At 45.6% G+C, this 21607-nt stretch overlaps 1 protein-coding gene across 9 annotated transcripts in view; it reads right to left on the bottom strand.

The window, feature by feature from the left end:
- KALRN (kalirin RhoGEF kinase) overlaps nucleotides 1-21607 on the bottom strand; it is a 790448-nt gene that overhangs the window by 295050 nt on the left and 473791 nt on the right. For all 9 annotated transcript variants that reach the window (XM_075933149.1, XM_075933142.1, XM_075933143.1 and 6 more), the window contains one exon: nucleotides 432-601. In XM_075933149.1, the coding sequence (XP_075789264.1) occupies nucleotides 432-601 (170 nt within the window). The remainder of the gene's footprint in view (nucleotides 1-431; nucleotides 602-21607) is intronic.

The following is a 21607-nucleotide window of genomic DNA, read 5'->3' as shown; positions in this document are numbered from 1 at the left end:
GCACAATGAAATACTGTGACCTAATAAATAGCTATGTAGGTTTTATTTACAGGCATACAGCTTTCATACAGCAAGAATAGTCATATAATTTACTAGGCCAACCATTTAACAATCAACCACTCTCAACCATTTAACAATCTTCTGTAAATATTCTCTCATAAATATTCACCTGAAAAACATTTAATCTATATAGGTACCAATCCATTAGATATAGCAACCCATTGGGATCCATCGATTATTCTTCTTAGTCTCCACAAAACACTCTTTGCAATTCCAACAAAATACTATAGGAGCCTGAATCATCATAAATATAAAAGGCAGTGAATGAATCCTCCTGTTAAATTCTAAGTTACATTTCACACATTAAATTGCATCTAATGCACAATGCTTCACCAAATTTCTTGACATCTCTCCCATGGCAGAAAACATACCTGAGCTGTTGGATTAGATCTTCGCCTTCTTTAATTACATTGAGGGTAGCATCCAGGGTGGCTGTTTGCTGCTGCTGAAACTGCTTGATAAGCTCCTGAACGGCATCCACCGAGTCAGCACAGACATCCTCTAAGAGCTCCTTCTGCAGATCTTCCATCCATGTCCACAGCTGTGAAGGAGGGGAAGGCAACACAAATCAGAAAGAGACAGAGGCTGAGATTTAACCCTTTTATCCTCTAATCCCATTTTAGAAAGCATTAATCACAGTTCTGCACACAAATAGTTTCAGATATTAAATGATACCAAAATCAAAAGGTTGTATTGATTTCTGGATTCTGATAGGTGGAAATTAATAGTAAACAAAGTAAAATAATACACATATTAAAATATAGTGCACTGTATTCCCCAGTTAAATTAGCATCTCAGTCTATTAAATATCACTAAAACCTTAAACTAATGTGCTGCTACAACAAACTCTACATACAACAAATAAATTATAACCCCTTAAATTTGCAATGACCCAGGTCCTGATGGGAACTGAGTGTCCTCAACTCCCACTTACTTCACTTGGAGCTGAAGGTGTTCAGCATTTTGCAGGATAAGGCCCTAAGAAAATATATCAAGTGTATGGCACTGATTGATAACCAGGCAACTGCTTTCCACACAGTGTTTTTGCAAAAAGCCTCCCTGCACCGGAGGCTGTGACTTTAGGATCTAGATGAAATCCAGACATAAGACAGTCGTGACCCCAATCAATGCTTTACAGACAGTAGTGACCCCAATCAATTCTATGCTGATCCATTCATTCTAAATGGTCCTGGCTCTTAAAAACATCATTTTACTAAGTGTTTAGATTAGCATTTCTAGCCAGCTGTTCACTCATTAAGATCTGAACAGCAGAGAAGGCCAACCTCTCTACTAAGTTACAAAGCTTCCTGATAAGTACTAAGGTTTCCCCATTAAGCTTACCTTGAAGAGCAGCAAATCCTTATGGCTCTATGAGAGATTATTTTTCACTTGATGAGTCTATTCTCTATTGTTTTCTGCTGCATCTTGCGCAAGGTGATGGGACAAGTCAATGTACTGAGAAGTGTCACCATCCCAATTATGAGAATTTTAGAAAGGCCAGAGCTAGTACATTGGGCAACAGTGGAACTGTGTTTTGTCTCCTGATCCAGGCAGTTAAAAAGTGACAAACCATGTTATTCTTCAGAATGTAGCCCAATGAATATAATCCTATTGATTTGTTGTGGGAATCAGACTTCCTATGTTCTATTCCTAACTCTGTTACTATTTGTATAACCATGGGCAACCACTTAGAAAGTATTTTCAAAAACATATGCATTTGCTTGAGATAGAGCCAGAATATCTGAGCTCATTAACTTTCCAGAGGATGACCTTTGATTGTGAGGATTTGCATAACAAAAGCTATCAGAATTTAGGTCATCCTTGACCAAGACGGTTTTAAATCTTTAGATGCCACCAATCCCTGGGAAAGCCTAATACAAAGGATCAGTCAGTATTAATAAGATTATGAAGCTATCTCACAAACAATTTGCAAAAGGAATCTGACTCAAGTTTATCATCATTTCACAGCTCCCAGGTGTAGTACTACTAGTAATTCCAATTAATATAATTCACTACAAGGTCTTTCATTTATGAGAGCAGCAAAAGTAACAAAAAGAAATCCACTACAGCATCACTTGGAGGTTAAGTTTCCATGGATTCAGTAATGCTTTCCCACACTGTCTGTTCTAGCAAGTTCTGGGTCCCTGGTGTGAAGGGGAATGATCACTAACTCATGTCAGAGTTTGCTATTCTGCACAAGAAGTCTAACTTTTATGTTTGTAGCCTGGAAACCTATATACTTTCCTTATCCTATTCTAGGATCTTATCCTGGAAGAAGTTGGCTTTAGCAGTAGTATAAATTGGTTATAAGTAACAGTTAATATATTTAGGATTTTTTAAAGGAATTATAGCTAGATAATAGTGTGTGGAAATTTCCAGCTAGGTCAGGTCAAAGCACAAAAGGCCAGTGTGCTGATATAGTTTAATTCTCCAATCTAATGAGTGCACCCTCATAGTCGTAGGGTGTGGAAATTTGTTTCTGGCCTTGAGGGGTGACACAAGGTGACACAAGAAGGTGACACAAGAAGGCCTATGACACCCCACGGCAATTAGCATGGAGCAGGATTTTCTTCCTCAAACTCTCTCCTTTGTTTTCCTTTACAGTATTAGTACTCTTGTAAGTCTACTCTTACAAGTTTTCTTTGCTACAATACTCTCTTATCTCTCACTGAGACCCTTGCTCCACCAACAGAATGAGGCTGACTCCTCAGGATCTCCAGGAAGGTGTGAGAGTATGGTGTTATACTAGGTTATTATTGCAACTATATACTCTGGTTGCATTTATGCTACCATCCAGGGCGAACAAATCAATTTATGCAGCCACTGCCTTGGGCATTTTATGGTGTGAAATCTTAATCCACACCGTAATAAAAATTGCTTTGATTTGGTATCACCCACAGCATAAGTGTGATTGCTGCGGTTCCCAAGACCTGCATCCAGACATAGAGTTTAGCCCTTAATTTCTGTGACTGGGGTGCAGGACAAACTTAGAAACTTTCTGGTGAGATAATTGGTGAGTCTGGAGCCCAAACGATATTCCTAACTCCAGTCTACATGTTGCACTGTGGAGAGTGGTACTAAGCACTGATATTTCTCATCAATGAGTTGTTCTTCTCACCTCATAGTAATTGTGAGGCTCAAATTCCACCTGATTCCACTAAAAAATGGAATTTGATTGAGGCACTCAACAAAAAATGTCACTTGGTAAACACCATTTGTACTACAGAAGCTTCGACGAAAGAATTTCAAAATCAAATTAGCTGAACAAATTAAACTGTCATCAATGTAAAAAAACTGCACAACCCATTGTTCATACCAGTGGGTCACTAACTGATTTTCAGAGGTGCTGAGAATTTTCCACATCCACAGACATCAAAGAGTGCTCAGCTTCTCTTGAAAATCAGCCCATTCCAACAACTGATTTTAAAAATCAAGCAGCTTTTGGTATCTGTAAATGATTAGCTTTTCATTCAGCTTTTCAATGGCTACCCAGAGAGAAAAGAGTATGACTATGAAGATCCCAACTCATCAGACATACCTCACATGGACTTCTCTAGTCAGTGTAATTAATATATGCTGCAGCTTACTCCTTAAAGGGTGCACTTTAAGCTGAGTACAGATTCAGTTTTCCATTTTTTTCATTTTTCCAGTTTTTCCAGTTTTTCATTTAATTTTTCCTTTATGTTTTGTAATAAAGCTTTTGGCATACATTTGAAAGAAGCAAGTTTTCCTCCTTCATTTTTAGCATTAGTAAAATGTGCAGTCACATATTTCCATGTGTAATTACCATTTTTATTATAAGTGACAACAATGTACATAACTCAGAAAAGAAAGCAGTCTCTACTCCATCTCATTTAGCAGCTCATAAAAATAAAGAGGACTGAAAAACTGGAAAACAGAAATGAAGTAGTAATATAGAGGTATTTTTGTTCACTTGCTTATTCACATTTACTGAATTATGGTCAGTTGCTATAAACCAGGGTGCAAAAATAATATTTAATGGTTAACAACCTGATATGCACCTGCAAAAATACCCACCCACAAATTTTACAGGTGCAAAATACATTCAGGTGAATTCTGTGGCTGCAAATTGCACTTACAAGAAAGATTGGGATGAATATTTAGCCCTTATTGTCCATGAACAAGCTGTATATAGGTAGGGTGTTGTCATTTTTTAAAAAATTAAAACAGTTTAAGAAAAAAAGATTGAATCCTTGATCACTAGATTTTTACTCCATGGCTGGGGCAGACAAAATCCAGTCCACAGGCCAAATCCAGCCCACCAAGCTGCCAAATACGGCCTGCGGGAACCACTGCCAGGCTCCCTGCCCGCTCCACCCCTGCTCAGAGCAGCTCTCTGAATGCTGCAAGCCTGGGGGAGGTGGGGAAGAAGTTTTACACAGTGCCTCCACCCCCAGCAAAATCTTGCAGCTCCCACTGGCCAGTTTCCAATGGGAGCTGTCTGTCTGCAGGATAGACAGCGCACAAAGTACCCTTTCCCCCTCCAGGCTTACAACATTCAATCTTAGCTACACATGGCCAGCACAGGGGCATGGAAGCAGAGAACCTGACAACAAACCAGCTACACTTCTGGTTGGGAGCCACCCAGGTAAGTGTCTCCTAGCCAGAGCCTGCTTCTGGCACCCTAACCCTTCCCTCCCCCCCCAACCTTCTACCCCTCCTCCACTCCTCCTCCATGTAACCCAAACCTTCTTCACTCCTACTCCTGCACCCATAAACCCTCCCAGACCCCACGCCCCCTCCTAAGCCCCTCCTTCAGGTCACAACTCCCTCCTTCAGCCAAAAACCTTCCCAGATCCCACACCTCTCCTGCATGCCAATCCCCTACCCTCAAGACTCCTTTTGCATCCAACCTCCATCCCAGACCTTGCACCTCCTCCACTGAGATCATGAAAGAGCGCAGCCCTTGACCTCTTACCAAATTCTTGCAGTGGCCTCCCCATCAAAAATTATTGCCTACCGCTGCTCTATGAGGAAAAAACCCAAGGCTCTATTTTGGACCATCTGCCACTTTTCTTATGCACTGTAACAACTTTCTCTCTGTTTTTCTTAGCTACAATATATAGGTACTTCCCTCCACGAGAGAAAAAGACACTATTTTACTTGTAGCTTTTTCATCTGATGCAGCACTCGTCAGTTTTCTTAAGTAATTAATGGGAGCATTTACTGGAGGTTTGAACAACATGTGTCTGTTAGGCCACGTCTACACAGCAGGACAAAAGTTGAATTAAGCTACGCAACTTGAGCTATGTCAATTGCATAGCTTAATTTGAATAGCTTAACTCAGCTTTTGGCATTGTCTACACAGCAGGAAGTTGAAGGAAGAACACTCTTCCTTCAACTTCCCTTATGCCTCATAAAATGAGGGTTACAAGAATCGGAGTAAGAAGTTCCGCAGTTCGCCATTATTTTGAAATAATGGCTTGCACTGTAAACATGCTCTTTGTTATTTTGGAATAATGTCAGTTAGTCTGAAATAATGCTGCTGTGTAGACATACCCTTACTTAGAAATTATTGCCTGAAAAGATTATTAAAAAAGTCTTGAACATGAACTATTAAGCAACCTATGTTACACCAGCTTTCAATGCTGTTATTTCTAAATGCTATCATTGAGTTTCACCTCCCACCCCCACTAGGATTTAAAAGTACAATGATCCTAGAAGAAGGCAAAATAAGGAGTGGGTAAGTAACTATTGAGATTCTTACACTTGGACTATTCATTAAAAATAGGACAAATAAAGAAAACAGGCAACTTGTGCAATATCAGGGAGTACCCAAACTGTAATCCACAATATAAGGTATGAGACATTTTTTTAATCAGTATACCCCAAAAGTATGTTCAGGGTGATTCAGTAGGTTAACAGCCATGAGAACAACTAGAGCTACAACATTATCACAAACGAAAAATGAAATAAGATAATCACACAGGTTCTCTTGCATATATAGAAAAAGCCCTGGCCTGGTTGATTTAGTTGGGATTGGTCCTGCCTAGAGCAGGGGGCTGGACTTGGTGACCTTTTGAGGTCTCTTCCAGCTCTATGATTCTATGATTCCATGAAAAAATGGAGATAATACTTCACAGGATATTTGTGAGGATTAATTAGTTCATGTTTATAAAGCACTTTGAATCCAATGCTATCTAAATGTAAGTTATTGTTTCTTTGAGGTATTTCAACACCATTTTCAAACATCACAAAGGTCCTATGCCATATATGAAATAATGGAAGGCAGAACTACCAGTGGAAACATACCAAACAATATATCAGTGGTTCTCAAACTGTGGTCAGAACCCAAAAGTGGTTCCCAACCTCATTTTAATCAGATTATCTGGGCTGGCATCAGACTTGCTGGGACCTGGGGTTGAAGCCAGACCCTGAGCCCTACTGCCCAGGGCCAAAGTCCTTGCCCTGGGTCGTGGGGTTCGGGTTATAGGGCTTCTAGCTTTGTTCCCCTACACCTTAGGGAGTGGTGCATAGTATTTGGTTTTGCCCCTCCACCCAGGCTGGAGGGGTTTGGGAAGGCTCAGGTTTGGTCCCAGTGCCTGGAGTCAAGTGACATTTTCTTTGTCAGACGTGTGTTACAATGCAATGAAATTTGAGAATTTCTGCAGTATGTTGATTGGTAAGATGTGACATGACTGGATATTACAAATGAAATGTCACAAGATGAAATATCCATACTCAGATGACATCAGTGAAACAGGTGACAAGAGTGATGCAAGCCAATGCTGCTCATGAAACCACAAGGTGTAAAATTTCCATAGTGATATGCTACTGCTAAGACATCCTGCAACAAGATGTAATATTACCAGATGTCATCAACAAAGTGTTCATGGAAAAAGAACACAAGAAAAGAAGGGAACAATTTATGTAGAAATGATCTGATCCCTTCTTAGCCACTTTCTTGCTTTTTCATTCCCATGCCAGTTTCTTGACATTCATCCTTGGTTAGGCTGCATCTGGTGCTTCTGCATGTGAAGCTTTTTAAATTAGCATCCTCGCCCATGGCAAAAGGATTTTCAAAGCATAAACAGCTGATGTTTTTTCCAAGTTCTGCATGGACCACACTGATACAGCACAGAATAATTTTCTCTTAAAGAAAACATGCTAATGGCAGCTACACTTTCTTCAAGGAGCATGTAGTTACCTCCCCAGAACATATACAGGCAGTCCCCGAGTTACACGGATCCGACTTATGTCAGATCCGCAGATGCGAACGGGAATTTTCTCGCCCCGGAGGACTACAGCGGCGGGACGCCTGGTCCCGCCGCCCGCCTCCTCCGGGACGAGAAAAGCTGCTCCCCGTCTCCCTGGTCTGCTGCGGGAGCCAGCAGACCAGGGAGACGGGGAGCAAAGCGGCGCAGGACCCGGGGCCGGACCTGCGGCCGCTTCCAGCTGATCTGGAAGCACCGCGGGTCCGGCCCCGGGTCCTGTGCCGCTTTGCTCAGCGTCTCTCTGGTCTGCAGACGAGGGAGACGCTGAGCAAAGCCGCGCAGGACCCGGCCGGACCCGGCGCTTCCAGCTGATCTGGAAGCGCAGCGGGTCCAGCCGGGTCCTCCGCCGCTTTGCTCCGTGTCTCTCTGGTCTGCTGGGGGGAACGCAGCTAGTGCCCCCCTCAGCAGACCAGGGAGATGTGGAGCAAAGCCCGGGGCCTGTGGTAGAGCAGGTGGGGGGCTGCCGGTTGGTCCCACAGCACCGCTCCTTGGCGCTACTGGACCAACCCGGCAGCACCCCAGCTACTTTGCCCCAGGAGTCCTGATTCAGCCGCTGCTGATCAGTTTCAGCAGTGGCTGAAACAGGACGCCTGGGGCAGAGTAGCTGGGGTGCTGCTGGGTTGGTCCAGTAGCGCCGAGGAGCGGCCACGCTACTGGACCAACCCAGCAGCACCCGAGCTGTTCTGCCCCAGGCGTCCCCAAGTTAGCCACTGCTGAAACTGACCAGCGGCTGACTACAGGAAGCCCAAGGCAGAGTTGCTCTGACCCGGGCTTCCTGGAATCAGCTGCTGATCAGTTTCAGCAGCAGCTGACTTGGGGACGCCTGGGGTTCTTAAGTTGAATCTGTATGTAAGTCAGAACTGGTGTCCAGATTCAGCGGCTGAATCTGGATGCCAGTTCCGACTTACATACAGATTCAACTTAAGAACAAACCTACAGTCCCTATCTTGTACGTAACCCGGGGACTGCCTGTAAAGGCAATTCAGGCATGAATATGAGACAAAGAAGGATTTACCAAGGAGTTCAGTGTTCATGCTCTCTAGTTCTCCTATCAGCATAAATTGCAAAAATGTGGTCTCCTTTTAGCAGCTATTATTTTTAAATTAAGTTGTCTGCAAATATGAATCGGAAGACAATTAACCGGGACACTGCAAAAAAAATCAGAACTCAGTTACACTAGTGTAATTGAGGAGAAATTCAACTGAAGTCAGTGGAGTTACACTAGATTTATACCAATGTAACAAAGTAGAATCTGGCAGAGGAGATGCACTTAACAGCTGCAAGACCATGCACTAAACATTTGGTGATTTATACTGATGGCAGGGGGAAGCCATGAAATTCCTATTCAAAACAGTTCTCTGGCTCATCACATTCCATACTTCTCCAACAGGTAAAAAGACATCCCAGGTTCCATTGTTTACAGCCCTAAGGGTATGTCTACACTACAAAGTTAATTTGAACTAACAGACGTTAGTTCAAATTAACTTTGATAGGCGCTACACAGGCAAACCGCTAGTTCGAACTTAATTCGAAATAGCGGAGTGCTTAATTCGAACTAGGTAAACCTCATTCTACGAGGACTAAAGCCTAATTCGAATTAAGTAGTTTGAATTAAGGGTTGTGTAGCGACTTAATTCGAACTAGTGGGAGGCTAGCCCTCCCCAGCTTGCCCTGGTGGCCACTCTGGGCCAAACCAGGGAAACTCATCTGCCCCTCTCCCAGCCCCGGAGCCCTTAAAGAGGCACGGTCTGGCTATGGTGCCCGTGCCAGGTGCAAGCCTGCCAGCACCCAGCCAGCAGACCCTGCACCTGGCACAGCACGAATCAGCCACCCGCTGCCACCCAGCCCTCCGCCTCTTCCCGGGACCAGGATGGCGGCTCCCGGAAGCCTGCCCGGGTCCGCAAGAGGCGGGTGCCCACTTGGTCTAGTGCGGAGATCATGGACCTCATCCACAACCTCCGCACTAGGCACAGGAAAGTGGCTGTCTAGGGCAGGATAGCTGCCAGCCTAGCCACCCAGGAGCAGGTTTGCATGAAAATCAGGGTGGTCCAGTGAGACTCTCCCCGAGTTTAGTTCTATAAAGAGAGATTCTATATTTGAACACACGTGTCCTTTATTTTGTACATCAGGAAGGGGGGGCTAGAGAGGGGTAAGTGGAAGGAGGTGAGGGAGGAATGGGGTACGAGCCCCTAATGGGGAGGACTGGGGTGACTCTGCGGGCTCCTTGGGGTGGAAGCTTTCCTGCAGCTCCCCGACTGACCCCCCCCGGATGGCAGCCTGCGGCAAGTGCAGCCGGGCTGATGGCCGAGTGCTGTGATGTGCCGAGTGCGGGCACTCAGGGCACTCCAAGCCAGGACTGCTTTGCAAGCGGGGAACCCCTGAGAACTGTCTGTCCGGGGTGGGGGTCGGGTCCCTTTAAGCACAGCCCTCGGCTAGCCTGAGACAGCAGCTCCATGCTCTAAGTCCTAATCTGATGCCCTGCTGGCACTGCTTCCAGCCACCCTTAACCTCAGTTCAGGGTCCACTCAATGTGGACATGCTAGTTCAAATTAGCAAAATGCTAAGTCGAACTAGTTTTTAGGTCTAGATGCACTAGTTCGAATTAGCTTAGTTTGAATTAACTAATTCGAATTAAGTTAGTTCGAATTAGTGCTGTAGTGTAGACATACCCTAAGATACAACTGGATCTGCTCCAATCCCAATAACACCTATAAGATCTTTATGAGATATTTAAAAAACTTAAATACTCACCTGGGGAAGTGAGGAAACAGAATGACAGAGTCAGAAGAGTCACCTACTTCAAGACAAGCCCAACAAGGAAAGTATCAGAACACCACTGGTCATCACATACAGCCCCCAGTTTAAACTTCTCGAGTACATCATTGACAATCTACAGTCTATCCTGGAAAATGATCCCTCACTCTCGCAGACCTTAGGAGACAGGCCAAACCTCACCTACAGATAGTTCCACAACCCGAAGGAAATATTTACCAGCAGCCACAAATCACACCACAGAAACACACAACCAGGAATCTATCCTTGCAACAAGCTCCATTGCCAACTCTGTCCAAATATCTATACAAGCATCATAGGACCTAAACACATAAGCCACAATATCAGGGGCTCATACACCTACACATTCACTAATGGTGATATTTGCCATGAAGTGCCAGCAATGCCCCTCGGCCATTTATAGTGGTCAAATTGGACAGTCTCTTTGCCAAAAGATAAATGGACACAAATGAGACATTTATGATAACAGACATTAATCTGTGGGGAAACATTTAAACCTCCCTGGACATTCAAAAATGGATTTAAAAGTAGCCATCCTTCAACAAAAAACGTTATCACCCAGTTATAAAGGGATACAGCTGAACTGCAGTTCATTTACAAGTTCAACACTATTCAAGCCTAAATTGATAAAGATCTTAATTGGTGAACACCCTACAAAGGCAATTTTCCTGCCTTTAATATTCACATCTCCACATCAAATACTGTGAATGAGACAGACACATTTGCCCTGACTTAATTAGCTTCATTAAAAACATTCCTTCAATTGGTAGGTAACTTCTTTTGCTGTTATAGGGTTTGATCTGAGGAAGTGGGTCTGGCCCACGAAAGCTCATCATCTAATAAACCATCTTGTTAGTCTTTAAAGTGCTACATTGTCCTGCATTTTGTCTAAACTACATGACTCCGTTGATGGAGCCATGTAGATTAGTCAGGACGGCAAAGGGAAACAAAGCCATGATTTAAATAATCGCGGCTTCATTTAAATCAAAATGGCCACCACACTGTGCCGATCAGCTGATTGTCGGCTCAGCGCGGTAGTCTAGACGTGGATCTGCCGACCCCAGAACCCTTTGTTGGCAGATCCTTTCTGCCTTGTGTTTTACAGAGTAGGCCCACTTTGGGAAAGCCACTAGCAGGCCCACGTCGCTTTGTTTGTTGAATTAAAGGAGATTGCCAGCATCACAACAGCAGCATCATTCTGCTCTAGGAATTATTTTGGGAGAAGTTCTCTATACTGTGTTATACAGATCACACTAGATGATCACAATGGTCCCTTCTGGCCTTCGAATCTATGACTGAAGAAACATCTCTATAAATAGTATGCACGGCCAATAGCATGCATTGTCAACATCTGTGACAGTTTCTTCATTCAAGTCTTGATCTGGTATTGATTCAAAAAAAGGTCAGTGATGGAAAATCTACCACATCTCTAGATAAATAGTTTCAGTAGCTAATTACACACACTTTCAAAATGTTTGCTATATTCTAGTCTAAATAGCATCAACTTCCAACCACTGGATCATGTTATACCTTTCTCTACAAGACGTAGGACTACATAATTAAATACTTGTTCCCCATGTAGCTCCTTACAGACTGAATAACCTTTTCTTTAGATTGAGCTCTGAGTGTATCCCAATGCGGCATCCCTTTCTAATCCTTTTATCATTCTTGTAGTTCTTCTCGGAATCCTCTCTAAGGGTATGTCTACACTACAAAGTTAATTCGAACTAACTGACATTAGTTCGAATTAACTTTGATAGGCGCTACACATACAATTTGAATCGAACTAGCGGAGCGCTTAGTTCGAACTAGGTAAACCTCATTTTACGAGGATTAACGCCTAGTTCGAACTAGCTAGTTCGAACTAAGGGCTGTGTAGCCCTTTAGTTCGAACTAGTGGGAGGCTAGCCCTCCCCAGGTTTCCCTGGTGGCCACTCTGGCCAACACCAGGGAAACTCTATGCCCCCCTCCCGGCCCCGGACCCCTTAAAGGGGCACGGGCTGGCTACGGTGCCCGTGCCAGGTGCAAGCCTGCCAGCACCCAGCTAGCAGACCCTGCACCTGGCATGGCACAGAGCCACCCACCCGATGCCCCCCAGCCCACCCCCTCTTGCCGGGACCAGGCTGGCGGCTCCCGGGAGTTTGCCCTGGACCGCAAGAGGCGGGCACCTTCCTGGGCTAGTGCGGACATCGTGGACCTCGTCCACGATCTCCGCACTAGGCACAGGAAAGTGGCCGTCTAGGGCAGGAGAGCTGCCAGCCTGGCCACCCAGGAGCAGGTGTGCATGAAAATCAAGGGGGTCCACTGAGACCCCCGACCCTGAGCCCTGAGCTTACAATGGCCGTCCTGGGTCAGACCAAAGGTCCATCTAGCCCAGTAGCCTGTCTGCCGACAGCGGCCAACCCTAGGGACCCTGGAGGGGATGGACCGAAGACAATGACCAAGCCATTTGTCTCGTGCCATCCCTCTCCAGCCTTCCACAAACTTTGGGCAGGGACACCACTCCTACCCTCTGGCTAATAGGACTCCATGTACCCAACCTCCATCACTTTATCTCACTTCCCTTTCAACTCTGTTCTAGTTGTAGCCTTCACAGCCTCCTGCAGCAAGGAGTTCCACAGGTTAACTATTTGCTTTGTGAAGAACAACAACTTTCTCTTACTAGTTTCAAGCCTGCTACCCATTCCTTTCCTTTGGTGTCCTCTAGTCCTTCTTTATGGGAACTCAGGAAGAACTTTTCTGAATGCACCCTCTCCACCCAACCCCTGCTTTTAGAGACCTCTATCCTGTCCCCCCTCCGTCTCCTCTTTTCTAAGCTGAACAGTCCCAGTCTCTGTAGCCTTTCTTCATCTGGGACCTGTTCCCAACCCCTGATCATGTTAGTTGCCCTCCCCTCTCCCAGCCGTTCTCTTCCCCTCTCCCACCTCCTTTTCCCAGTCTCCCCCAGTTTTTTTTCAATAAAGACAGAGTCAATGTTGGAAGAAACGTTATCTTTATTTTGTACATCAATAAGAAGGGGGGCTAAGGAAGGGTAAGTGGAAGGAGGTGAGGGAGGAATGGGGTACGAGCCCCCGATGGGGAGGACTGGGCTGGCTCTGCGGGCTTCTGGGGATGGAAGCTCTCCTGCAGCCCCCCAATTACTCCCTCTCCCCAGATGGCAGCCTGCGGCAAGTGCAGCCGGGCTGATGGCCGAGTGGTGTGATGTGCCCAGTGTGGGCACTCAGGGCACTCCAAGCCAGAACTTCTTTGCAAGCGGGGCACCCCTTAGAACTGTGTGTCCGGGGTGGGGGTCGGGACCCTTTAAGCGCAGCCCTCGGCTAGCCTGAGACAGCATCTCCATGCTCTAAGTCCTCCTTTTATGCCCTGCCGGCACTGCTTCCGGCCATCCTTAAGCCCTGTTCAGAGTCCACTCAATGTGGACTTGCTAGTTCGAACTAGCAAAACGCTAGTTCGAACTAGTTTTTAGTTCTAGATGCGTTAGTTCGAACTAGCTTAGTTCGAATTAACTAATTCGAACTAAGTTAGTTCGAACTAGCGCTGTAGTGTAGACGTACCCTCTGTTATTAGTTTGAAGCCTGTTACCCATTCATTTCATTTGGTGTCCTCTAGTCCTTCTATTATAGGAACTAATGAAGAACTTTTCTTTATGCACCCTCTCCACACCACTCATGCTTTTATAGACCTCTATCCTATCCCCCCTCAGTCTCCTCTTTTCTAAGCTGAAAAGTCCCAGTCTCTTTAGTCTCTCTTCATATGGGACCTGTTCCAAACTCCTGATCAATTTAGTTGCCCTCCCCTCTCCCACCTCCTTTTCCCAGTCTCCCCGAGTTTTGTTCAATAAATAGAGTTTCTATTTTTGAACACACGTGTCCTTTATTTTGTATATCAGGAAGAGGAGCTAGGGAGGGGTAAGTGGAAGGAGGTGAGGGAGGAATGGGGTACGAGCCCCCGATGGGGAGGACTGGGGTGGCTCTGCAGGCTCCTCGGGGTGGAAGCTCTCCTGCAGCCCCTCGATTGACCCCCCGCTGGATGGCAGCCTGCGGCAAGTGCAGCCGGGCTGATGGCTGAGTGCTGTAATGTGCTGAGTGTGGGCATTCAGGGCACTCCAAGACAGGACTGCTTTGCTGTCCCTCATCGAGTTAGACAAGCGGGCGGGGAACCCCTGAGAACTATCTGTCCGGGCTGGGGGTCGGGTCCCTTTAAGCAAAGCCGTCGGCTAGCCTGAGACAGCAGCTCCATGCTCTAAGTCCTAATCTGATGCCCTGCTGGCACTGCTTCCGGCCATCCTTAACCTCGGTTCAGGGTCCACTCAATGTGGACATGCTAGTTCGAATTAGCAAAATGCTAATTCGAACTAGTTTTTAGGTGTAGATACACTAGTTCGAATTAGCTTAGTTCGAATTTACTAATTAAGTTAGTTCGAATTAGTGCTGTAGTGTAGACATACCCTACTGTATTAACAGCCTACAGTAAAACAATCTCTCTGGTCCTTGATAGGATTCTCCTGTTTATGTATCCTAGAACTGCACTAGCTCTTTTGGCCATAGCATCACATGGGCAGTTTACGTTCATGTTCACATCTACTATGACCCCCAAATTGTCCTCGGAGTCACTTCTTTCCAGGATAAAGTCCCCATTCTGTTAGTATTGCCCACATTTTTTGTTCCTAGCAAATATGTACTACATTGTTAGTTCAGGGGAACTGGGAAAAGTTTTGTGCTCCTTATGTTGAGAGTGCCAACAGAATGCACTCATTTATACTCACTAAGAAGAGGAGTTTCTGTGGAACCTGCTGACTCATCAACAATAGCCTAAAAACAATTTTTGCCTGCATGGTGAACCTCTCTGACACGTGACGAGCGTGGCATATGAAGGGTTAATACAGAACAGACATGACAAATCACAGCTGGGAGTGTAGTTGTACTGAGTCCCTAAAGTTAACAGTGAATATGGGGAAAGCAAAGAAAACAAAACAACATAGATGATTGAAAGGAAAAAGAGGACTATGCAGTATGCACTGAGAATATGTCATATTTCATAGGAATCCCTGGGCAAGTTCATGACAGACAAAAAGGAAAGTTATTTTTCATTTACGTGGCTTTCTACATGCTAAATTTATTGAAATTTGGCCTATATGTTTGTGTTTACAATCATTTGGCTCTAGCTGACAAGCTAACAGATCACAGATGGCAGCATTCTTATTCCATAGGGATCTGGCTGTGTTTCAGACTCAGCTTCTTCTGATTGGGGATAGGATGTGCTAGACCATAAGTGATTTGCACCTCAGCAAAATCCTTGTTGACTCTGTTCTCCTGCTTCCACAGCTTCAGTGCTTTGCTAACACCGCTAGAGTATGTGACAGGGTTAAGCCTGTAAAGGACTTACCAGCACCAAGGACTAGTAACTAGTATTTATGCTTCTGTCAAAGCAAGTGCATGTCTAAGAGCAAAGCAGGAGTTGTCCCCATGAATGATAGTTTATGATAATTAGCTGATGATGTCAGAGGCTGATCTCTTATGCATTTAGCTTACATGAAACTGTATGCATGTAATTACTTATTGTTTGGATTGTGTTAGTAGTACCCACATTAGGGTTGTCAGCTGTCTAGGGTTAGCAGGTGGCTTAAAAAAAATACCAGACACACTTGATCTCAGATGAAGGGCGATGGGGACCGGCTGGGAGGGGAGCGGGGCTGGCCGGGAGGAGGAGGTGGGCCGACTAGGGGAGATCAGGAAGAGGAGGAGGAGGAGGAGGGGAGAACAGGCCAGCAGGAAACAGGGCTGGTCCGGGGGAGCAGGGCTGGCTGGGGGAAATCGGGGGTGGGGAAGAGTCAGTGACAGCGGGGATGGCCAGGGGAGATTGGAGGGGCAAGCGGGGATGACCGACCAGCAGGAAGCAGGGCTGGCCGGCAGGGGGTCGGGAGGTGTGGAGCTGGCCCAGGGAGATCGGGAGGAGGAGGAGGGAAGAACCGGCTGGCGGGAAGCAGGGCTGGTCAAGGGGAGCGGGGTTGGCTGGGGGATATCGGGGGGGGGGGGGGAGGGACCAGCCTGCGGGAAGCAGGGTTGGCTGGGAGAGGGGTCAGAGGGAGCGGGGTGGCCAGGGGAATGGAGTGTGGGGAGAGAACCGGCCATCAGGAAGCAGGGCTGGTTGGAAGGGTGTCAGGGGGAGGGGGGCTGGCCAGGTGAGAACCAGCTGGCAGGAAGCAGGGCTGGTCTTGGGGAGTGGGACTGGCCAGGCGGGGCGGAGTGGAGGGATAGAATTGGCCAATGGAGAGTGGGACTGACCCGGGCGCACACAGATCCCGGGGCGCTGCCCGTCCCGCACACAGTCCCAGTAAAGCACAAGCACGTCCGGCCCCGGGGATTCCATCCCACCCCAGCCACCCCCCCTCGCATAGTTACATACTGCTTGGCTGGTAGACACACTCACGCCGCATGAGCGTGTCTACCAGCCAGGCAGTTTGCAACTACGTACTGATACTCCTAATAATAATAAACTTACCTAATAGAAAATACCGGACATTTTATGTCTGGTATTTTCTCAATTTGTTTCCCGGACAGAACCCTCAAATACCGGACTGTCCAGTTCAAAACCAGACACCTGGCAACCCTACAGCTGTCTAATCACACAACAAAACACCCTGGCCCTGCCCCTTCCCCAATCCTTCCTCAAGGCCTGGCCCCTGCCCTGTTCCTTCCTGAGGTTCTGCTCATTCCATCCCCTCCCCCTTACTCGATCTTCCCCACCCTCACTCACTTTCACTGCGCTAGAATAGGAAGTTTGGGTGTAGGAGGAGGTGCGGGCTCTGGGAAGGACTTTTGGGTGAAGGAAGGGGGTCTGGGTAGGGGAAGGGGGTTGGGGTGCAGGAGGAGATGTGAGGTGTAAGCTCTGGGAGAGAGAATGGGTGTTGGAGGGGGCTCAGGGCTGGAGCAGGGATGGGTGCAAGCTCTGGGAAGGGGCTTGGGGATGGTGCAGATAATTGGGGTGTGGGGAGAGGTAAAGAGTGAGGGCTGAGGGCTCTGGGTGGGGAGTTTGGGTGCAGGAGGGAGCTCAGGGTTGGGTGCTAGAATGCAGGAAGGCTGAAAGGTGTGGGCTCCAGCCAGGCAGTGCTCACCTTGGGGGGGTTCCCAATCAGTGGCGCAGAGGAGCTAAAGCAGGCTCCCTGCCTGCTCTGGCCCTGTGCAACTCCTGGAAGGAGCCAGCACATCCCGGAGGGAGACAAGGAGGCTCTGTGGGCTGCTCGTGCCCACAGGCAGTGCCCATTAGTCGCAGTCCCTGGTCAATGGGATCTGCAGAGTCAGTGCTTGGAGCAGGGCAAGATGCAGAGACTTCTGGCCACCTCCCTCTCCCAGAGGCCGCAGGTATATGCTGGCTGCATCTGGGAGCAGAGTAGGGCCAGGGAGCCTGCCTTAGCCCTGCTACATCACTGAATATTTAGTGGCCTAAATCTCGCAGTTTGGCTTCAGTAGCCTAGATAGAGCCCAATTCTGAGAGACTCCCAGCAAAAGTAAGAGGACTGGCACCCTTAATCCACACAGGCCCTATCTGCCCAATCAGGAATGCTAGAAATGTACTTGGAGACATTGCTCATGTTCTAACAATGGCAGTGTGTGCATGTGTGTTTTATTTTATATCTGTGTATCTCTGGTGGTGAGATCCATGTGATAAATGTATTTACTCTGCAGCTTTGACAGCTTCGCCTGCTCTCTGCCCACTAATCCATCTTACAAGGACTACTTCTAACAGTCCAAACATCTGAGCCCTTTTCACAACAGCCATTTAAAAAAATCTCAACCTCTCATATAGGTGTTTCCTTTCCCCCCTCAAGTGGAGAGTCTTCATCCCACAAAATTCCTCCAAATAAATTTAGCTGATCTAAGCCACTTAATATTCAGTACCGGGGGGAAGGGGGGGGGGGCAGGGGAGAGGGGGAGTTGGGTAAGGTCTGATATTTCACAACCCTGCAGAAAAGGCTAATATTTTAAAGTCAAATCTCCGAGGCAGCCTTGAATATCTGAACTTGGAGTTTTATTCTATTTGAAAAGGAAGTCATCACTTTCCAACAAGACATGCAGTGCTTGATTCTGTCCTTGAAAGGCTCCAAGACATAAAGATACTGAAACAGCGAAATGTTTATATATAAAAAGCTAATTTTGGTCATTCTTAGAATGCATTATTTGTGTTTCAATTATCTTTTAAATGTATCTATATAGGGAATGGGGGGTGCGGAAGAGCACTAAAATGCCTAATAGGCCACTGGATCAAAAATTAGATGAGGCTTCTTGGGTGTATGAGTGAGCAGCTATGTGTATTCAAAGGTGGGACAGTCCTAGAGATCTTAAAAGTTGTTAGCTAATTTGGTTGATTATCCTGAACATCACAGCATTCTGTCATTTAATGGGCATATTCTCCAAGATGACAATAGTAATAGCTACATTTAAGCAATATATTAAAAAAGCATAGAAAGATAAATTGTGAACTGGATCAATTTAAGATGAATGATAGAATTTAATGGTGTCCCAGAAACAGTCCTGTTTGCTCTGATTAACTTTGATTCATTGTCATAATCTTTTCTGTTAGAATCCACAGCAACAGTCCATAAACAAGCCAGCATTTAAATTAAAGATTCCCCATGTCTCTACCACAATATGAAAGCCAACCATTTTTATATTAAAGATCTAAAAGAACTAGATCCACTAATTCAGGCATTACCTGAAACAGTGAATTTAATGTCATACTCAAAATTGTGTGTGTGAAGGGGGAAGTATTTGAAATGGTACAGATAGCAACACCCATGGTTATGATTGCGAGACACTTTCCAGCAAAAGACCCTGTTTTCAGTTGCTTATATCTTTGATAAACTTAAACGATTCAGGCTGACACAGTCTTCATATCGAGTGTCTGCTTAAGCTGAAATTTTTGAGGAAGTTTCAGTTAAAACAGATCTGCAATTTCTAAGAATAAGGTTAGGAAGAAAAGAGGGTTACCACCTAACTGGTAATTGACTGGTTGGGTTGGGTTTTCTAAGGATTTGCCAGTTGATAGAAAAATAAATTAATCTGCCATTTTTTACGTGGGTCCAATGGTTTGTATTACTATCATAATTCACAAGGATATCCAAAGTTAAAAAGTTTCTATGTACAGCTACAGAGGCTGCAGTGTTCCCAGTTGTACAGTTTAAGTAACAACAGATCAAAACTGTTGAAAATATGGCAGCTGTCTGCCCACCAACACACAAGTTCACCAAGTGTGTGTGTGTGAGAGAAAGCTGGAGTCATATAGAGAGAGGACATGTCTACAATGGAAAATTTGGCAACAAAAGTACTGTTGACATTCTTAAGTCACCAGAAAGTTGCCAAATTATGTTTACACTGCCACCCTCTATCGACTTATCACAGCCACATCGTTAGCTCCCGTTGACAGAAAGAACAAAGCAATGTGGGATGGTTTGATGGGATAACTTGATCTTGGCAACTAACTGACCTTTCACTATCAGTGGTAAATAGGCCAATGGTGGGATGATAGGAGTTACTATAGAGAATTTTTTCTTGTGTGTCTGGCTGGTGAGTCTTGCCTACATGCTCAGGCTTCAGCTGATTGCCATATTTGGGGTCAGGAAGGAATTTTCCTCCAGAGTAGATTGGCAGAGGCCCTGGAGGTTTTTTGCCTTCCTCTGTAGCATGGGGCACGGATCACTTGCTGGAGGATTCTCTGCATCTTGGGGCCCTTAAACCATTTGAGGACTTCAATATCTGAGATATAGGTGAGAGGATTATTCTAGGAGAAGGCGGGTGAGATTTTGTGGCCTGCATTGTGCAGGGGGTCAGACTAGATGATCATAATGGTCCCTTCTGGTCCCTTGGGTTTGCAGGTGAGAGGGGCACATTTCACTTTACTGTTTATGTGGCTGCAAAGCCACGGAGTTCAAAGTGCTGGCCAGGGTGGCTAATCGGCACTGTGGGAAACATCCCAGAGTTCAATAAACTAAAAAAACAAGTCTGTTGTGGTACACATTGCATGATTATCAACAATAAAGGGAGTGGGAGAGACAAAAGTCCCTCATGGAGGTGGAAGTTTTTCATTGCTGTAACTGGGTGTTTTTTGCAATTTTTGTCGCATTGCAATGTGAACACTCACCAGATTTTGTCACCAAAAGGGATTTTTGGTAACAAAAGTTGCCAGTGTAGAAAAACCCTTAGGAGCTGTGCAAGGCATATTAAATAATGGAAGACCAGGGAGATGGTGTGAGGGGAACCTACCATACTTCTGAAAGACCAAAAAAAAAAAAAAAAAAAAGCAACAACAACTGCCTAAAGGAAACAGACTACAAAGCCTGTTTGGTAAAATGTGCTGAAAAAAGCAAATGTCTGTTTGTTATCAATGTTGTCTAAATGTGTCACTGCCCAAGACACTCTGGGTGTGTCTAGACTACACCTCTCTGTCAACAGAGAGATGTAGATTAGGCACATCAAAATTGCTAATGAAGCAGGGATTTAAATATCCTGCGCCTCATTAACATAAACATGGCCGCTGCTTTTTTCTAAAAAAACCCGGCAGTCTAGACATGGATCTCTTGAAAATAAAGCCTTTTTCGACAAATCCTGTAAACCTCATTTTTTGAGGAATACAGGATCTTTCGAAAAAGGCTTTATTTTTGACAGATCCGTGTCTAGACTGCCATTTTTTTCCGAAAAAAAACCTCCATTTTGAAAAAAAGCGGTGGCCATGTTTATGCTAATGAGGTGTAGGATATTTAAATCCCTGCTTCATTAGCAATTTCAATGTGCTTGATTTGCATCCTTCTGTCAACAGAGGGATGCAGTCTAGCTGTAGCCTCTGGGTGGCTGTTGAATGAGGTGGAAGTGGGGTTTGTGGAATTGCCATGTGGTTGAGGATTGGGGTCTAGACAGGCTTGCCTTGTGGGAAAGGTGCTGGTGGGGGTGAAGGGAAGTTGTTTAGTATATATTAAAAATATGTTTACAACTTTTTGCTGACAATCCCTAGCATCTCAATTCTTCGGAGCAGGGACTATATTTGGAAGGCTGCTCCCCTGCACCAGAGAATTTATCCCAGTTTGGTCAGGCATATTCTCAGCAGAGACTTATTAGAGTTTGCAAGCTATATTTTCTTAAGATTCCATCTATACTGAGCATGCTCCATCCCCTCACAACCAGTCTCTATGTGCTGATCAGAATGTGCATGCACCATTCATGCAAATCAACTGAGCATGCTCCGTTCTGGGGAAGGCAGGGCTGAGCAAAACTGTCCCTACATCATTCCTACCTCCCACATGCCAGATGCCATAGCAGTTCTGGGCACAGGACCTGAAAACTTCAGGACAGCCTCTCCTATGCTCTCAAGTTTTCCCTGCTGGCTCCAAGGCAGTGAATAAAAAGAGGCAGCTTCTTGACTGGAATACACAGAGGGGTGAGAAAGTTGGGGGCAGGTGAAAATAGATGCAGACTGGGATGAGGAGTTGAGGAAGAAGCTTAGGAGGAAGGACCAAGGTAGGAACAAAG

This window comes from Pelodiscus sinensis, chromosome 7 (genome assembly GCF_049634645.1).
Source record: "Pelodiscus sinensis isolate JC-2024 chromosome 7, ASM4963464v1, whole genome shotgun sequence".
Taxonomy (NCBI): Eukaryota; Metazoa; Chordata; order Testudines; family Trionychidae; genus Pelodiscus; species Pelodiscus sinensis.
Note: the sequence above shows the minus strand (reverse complement) of the source record. Positions and strands in the feature narration are given on the sequence as shown.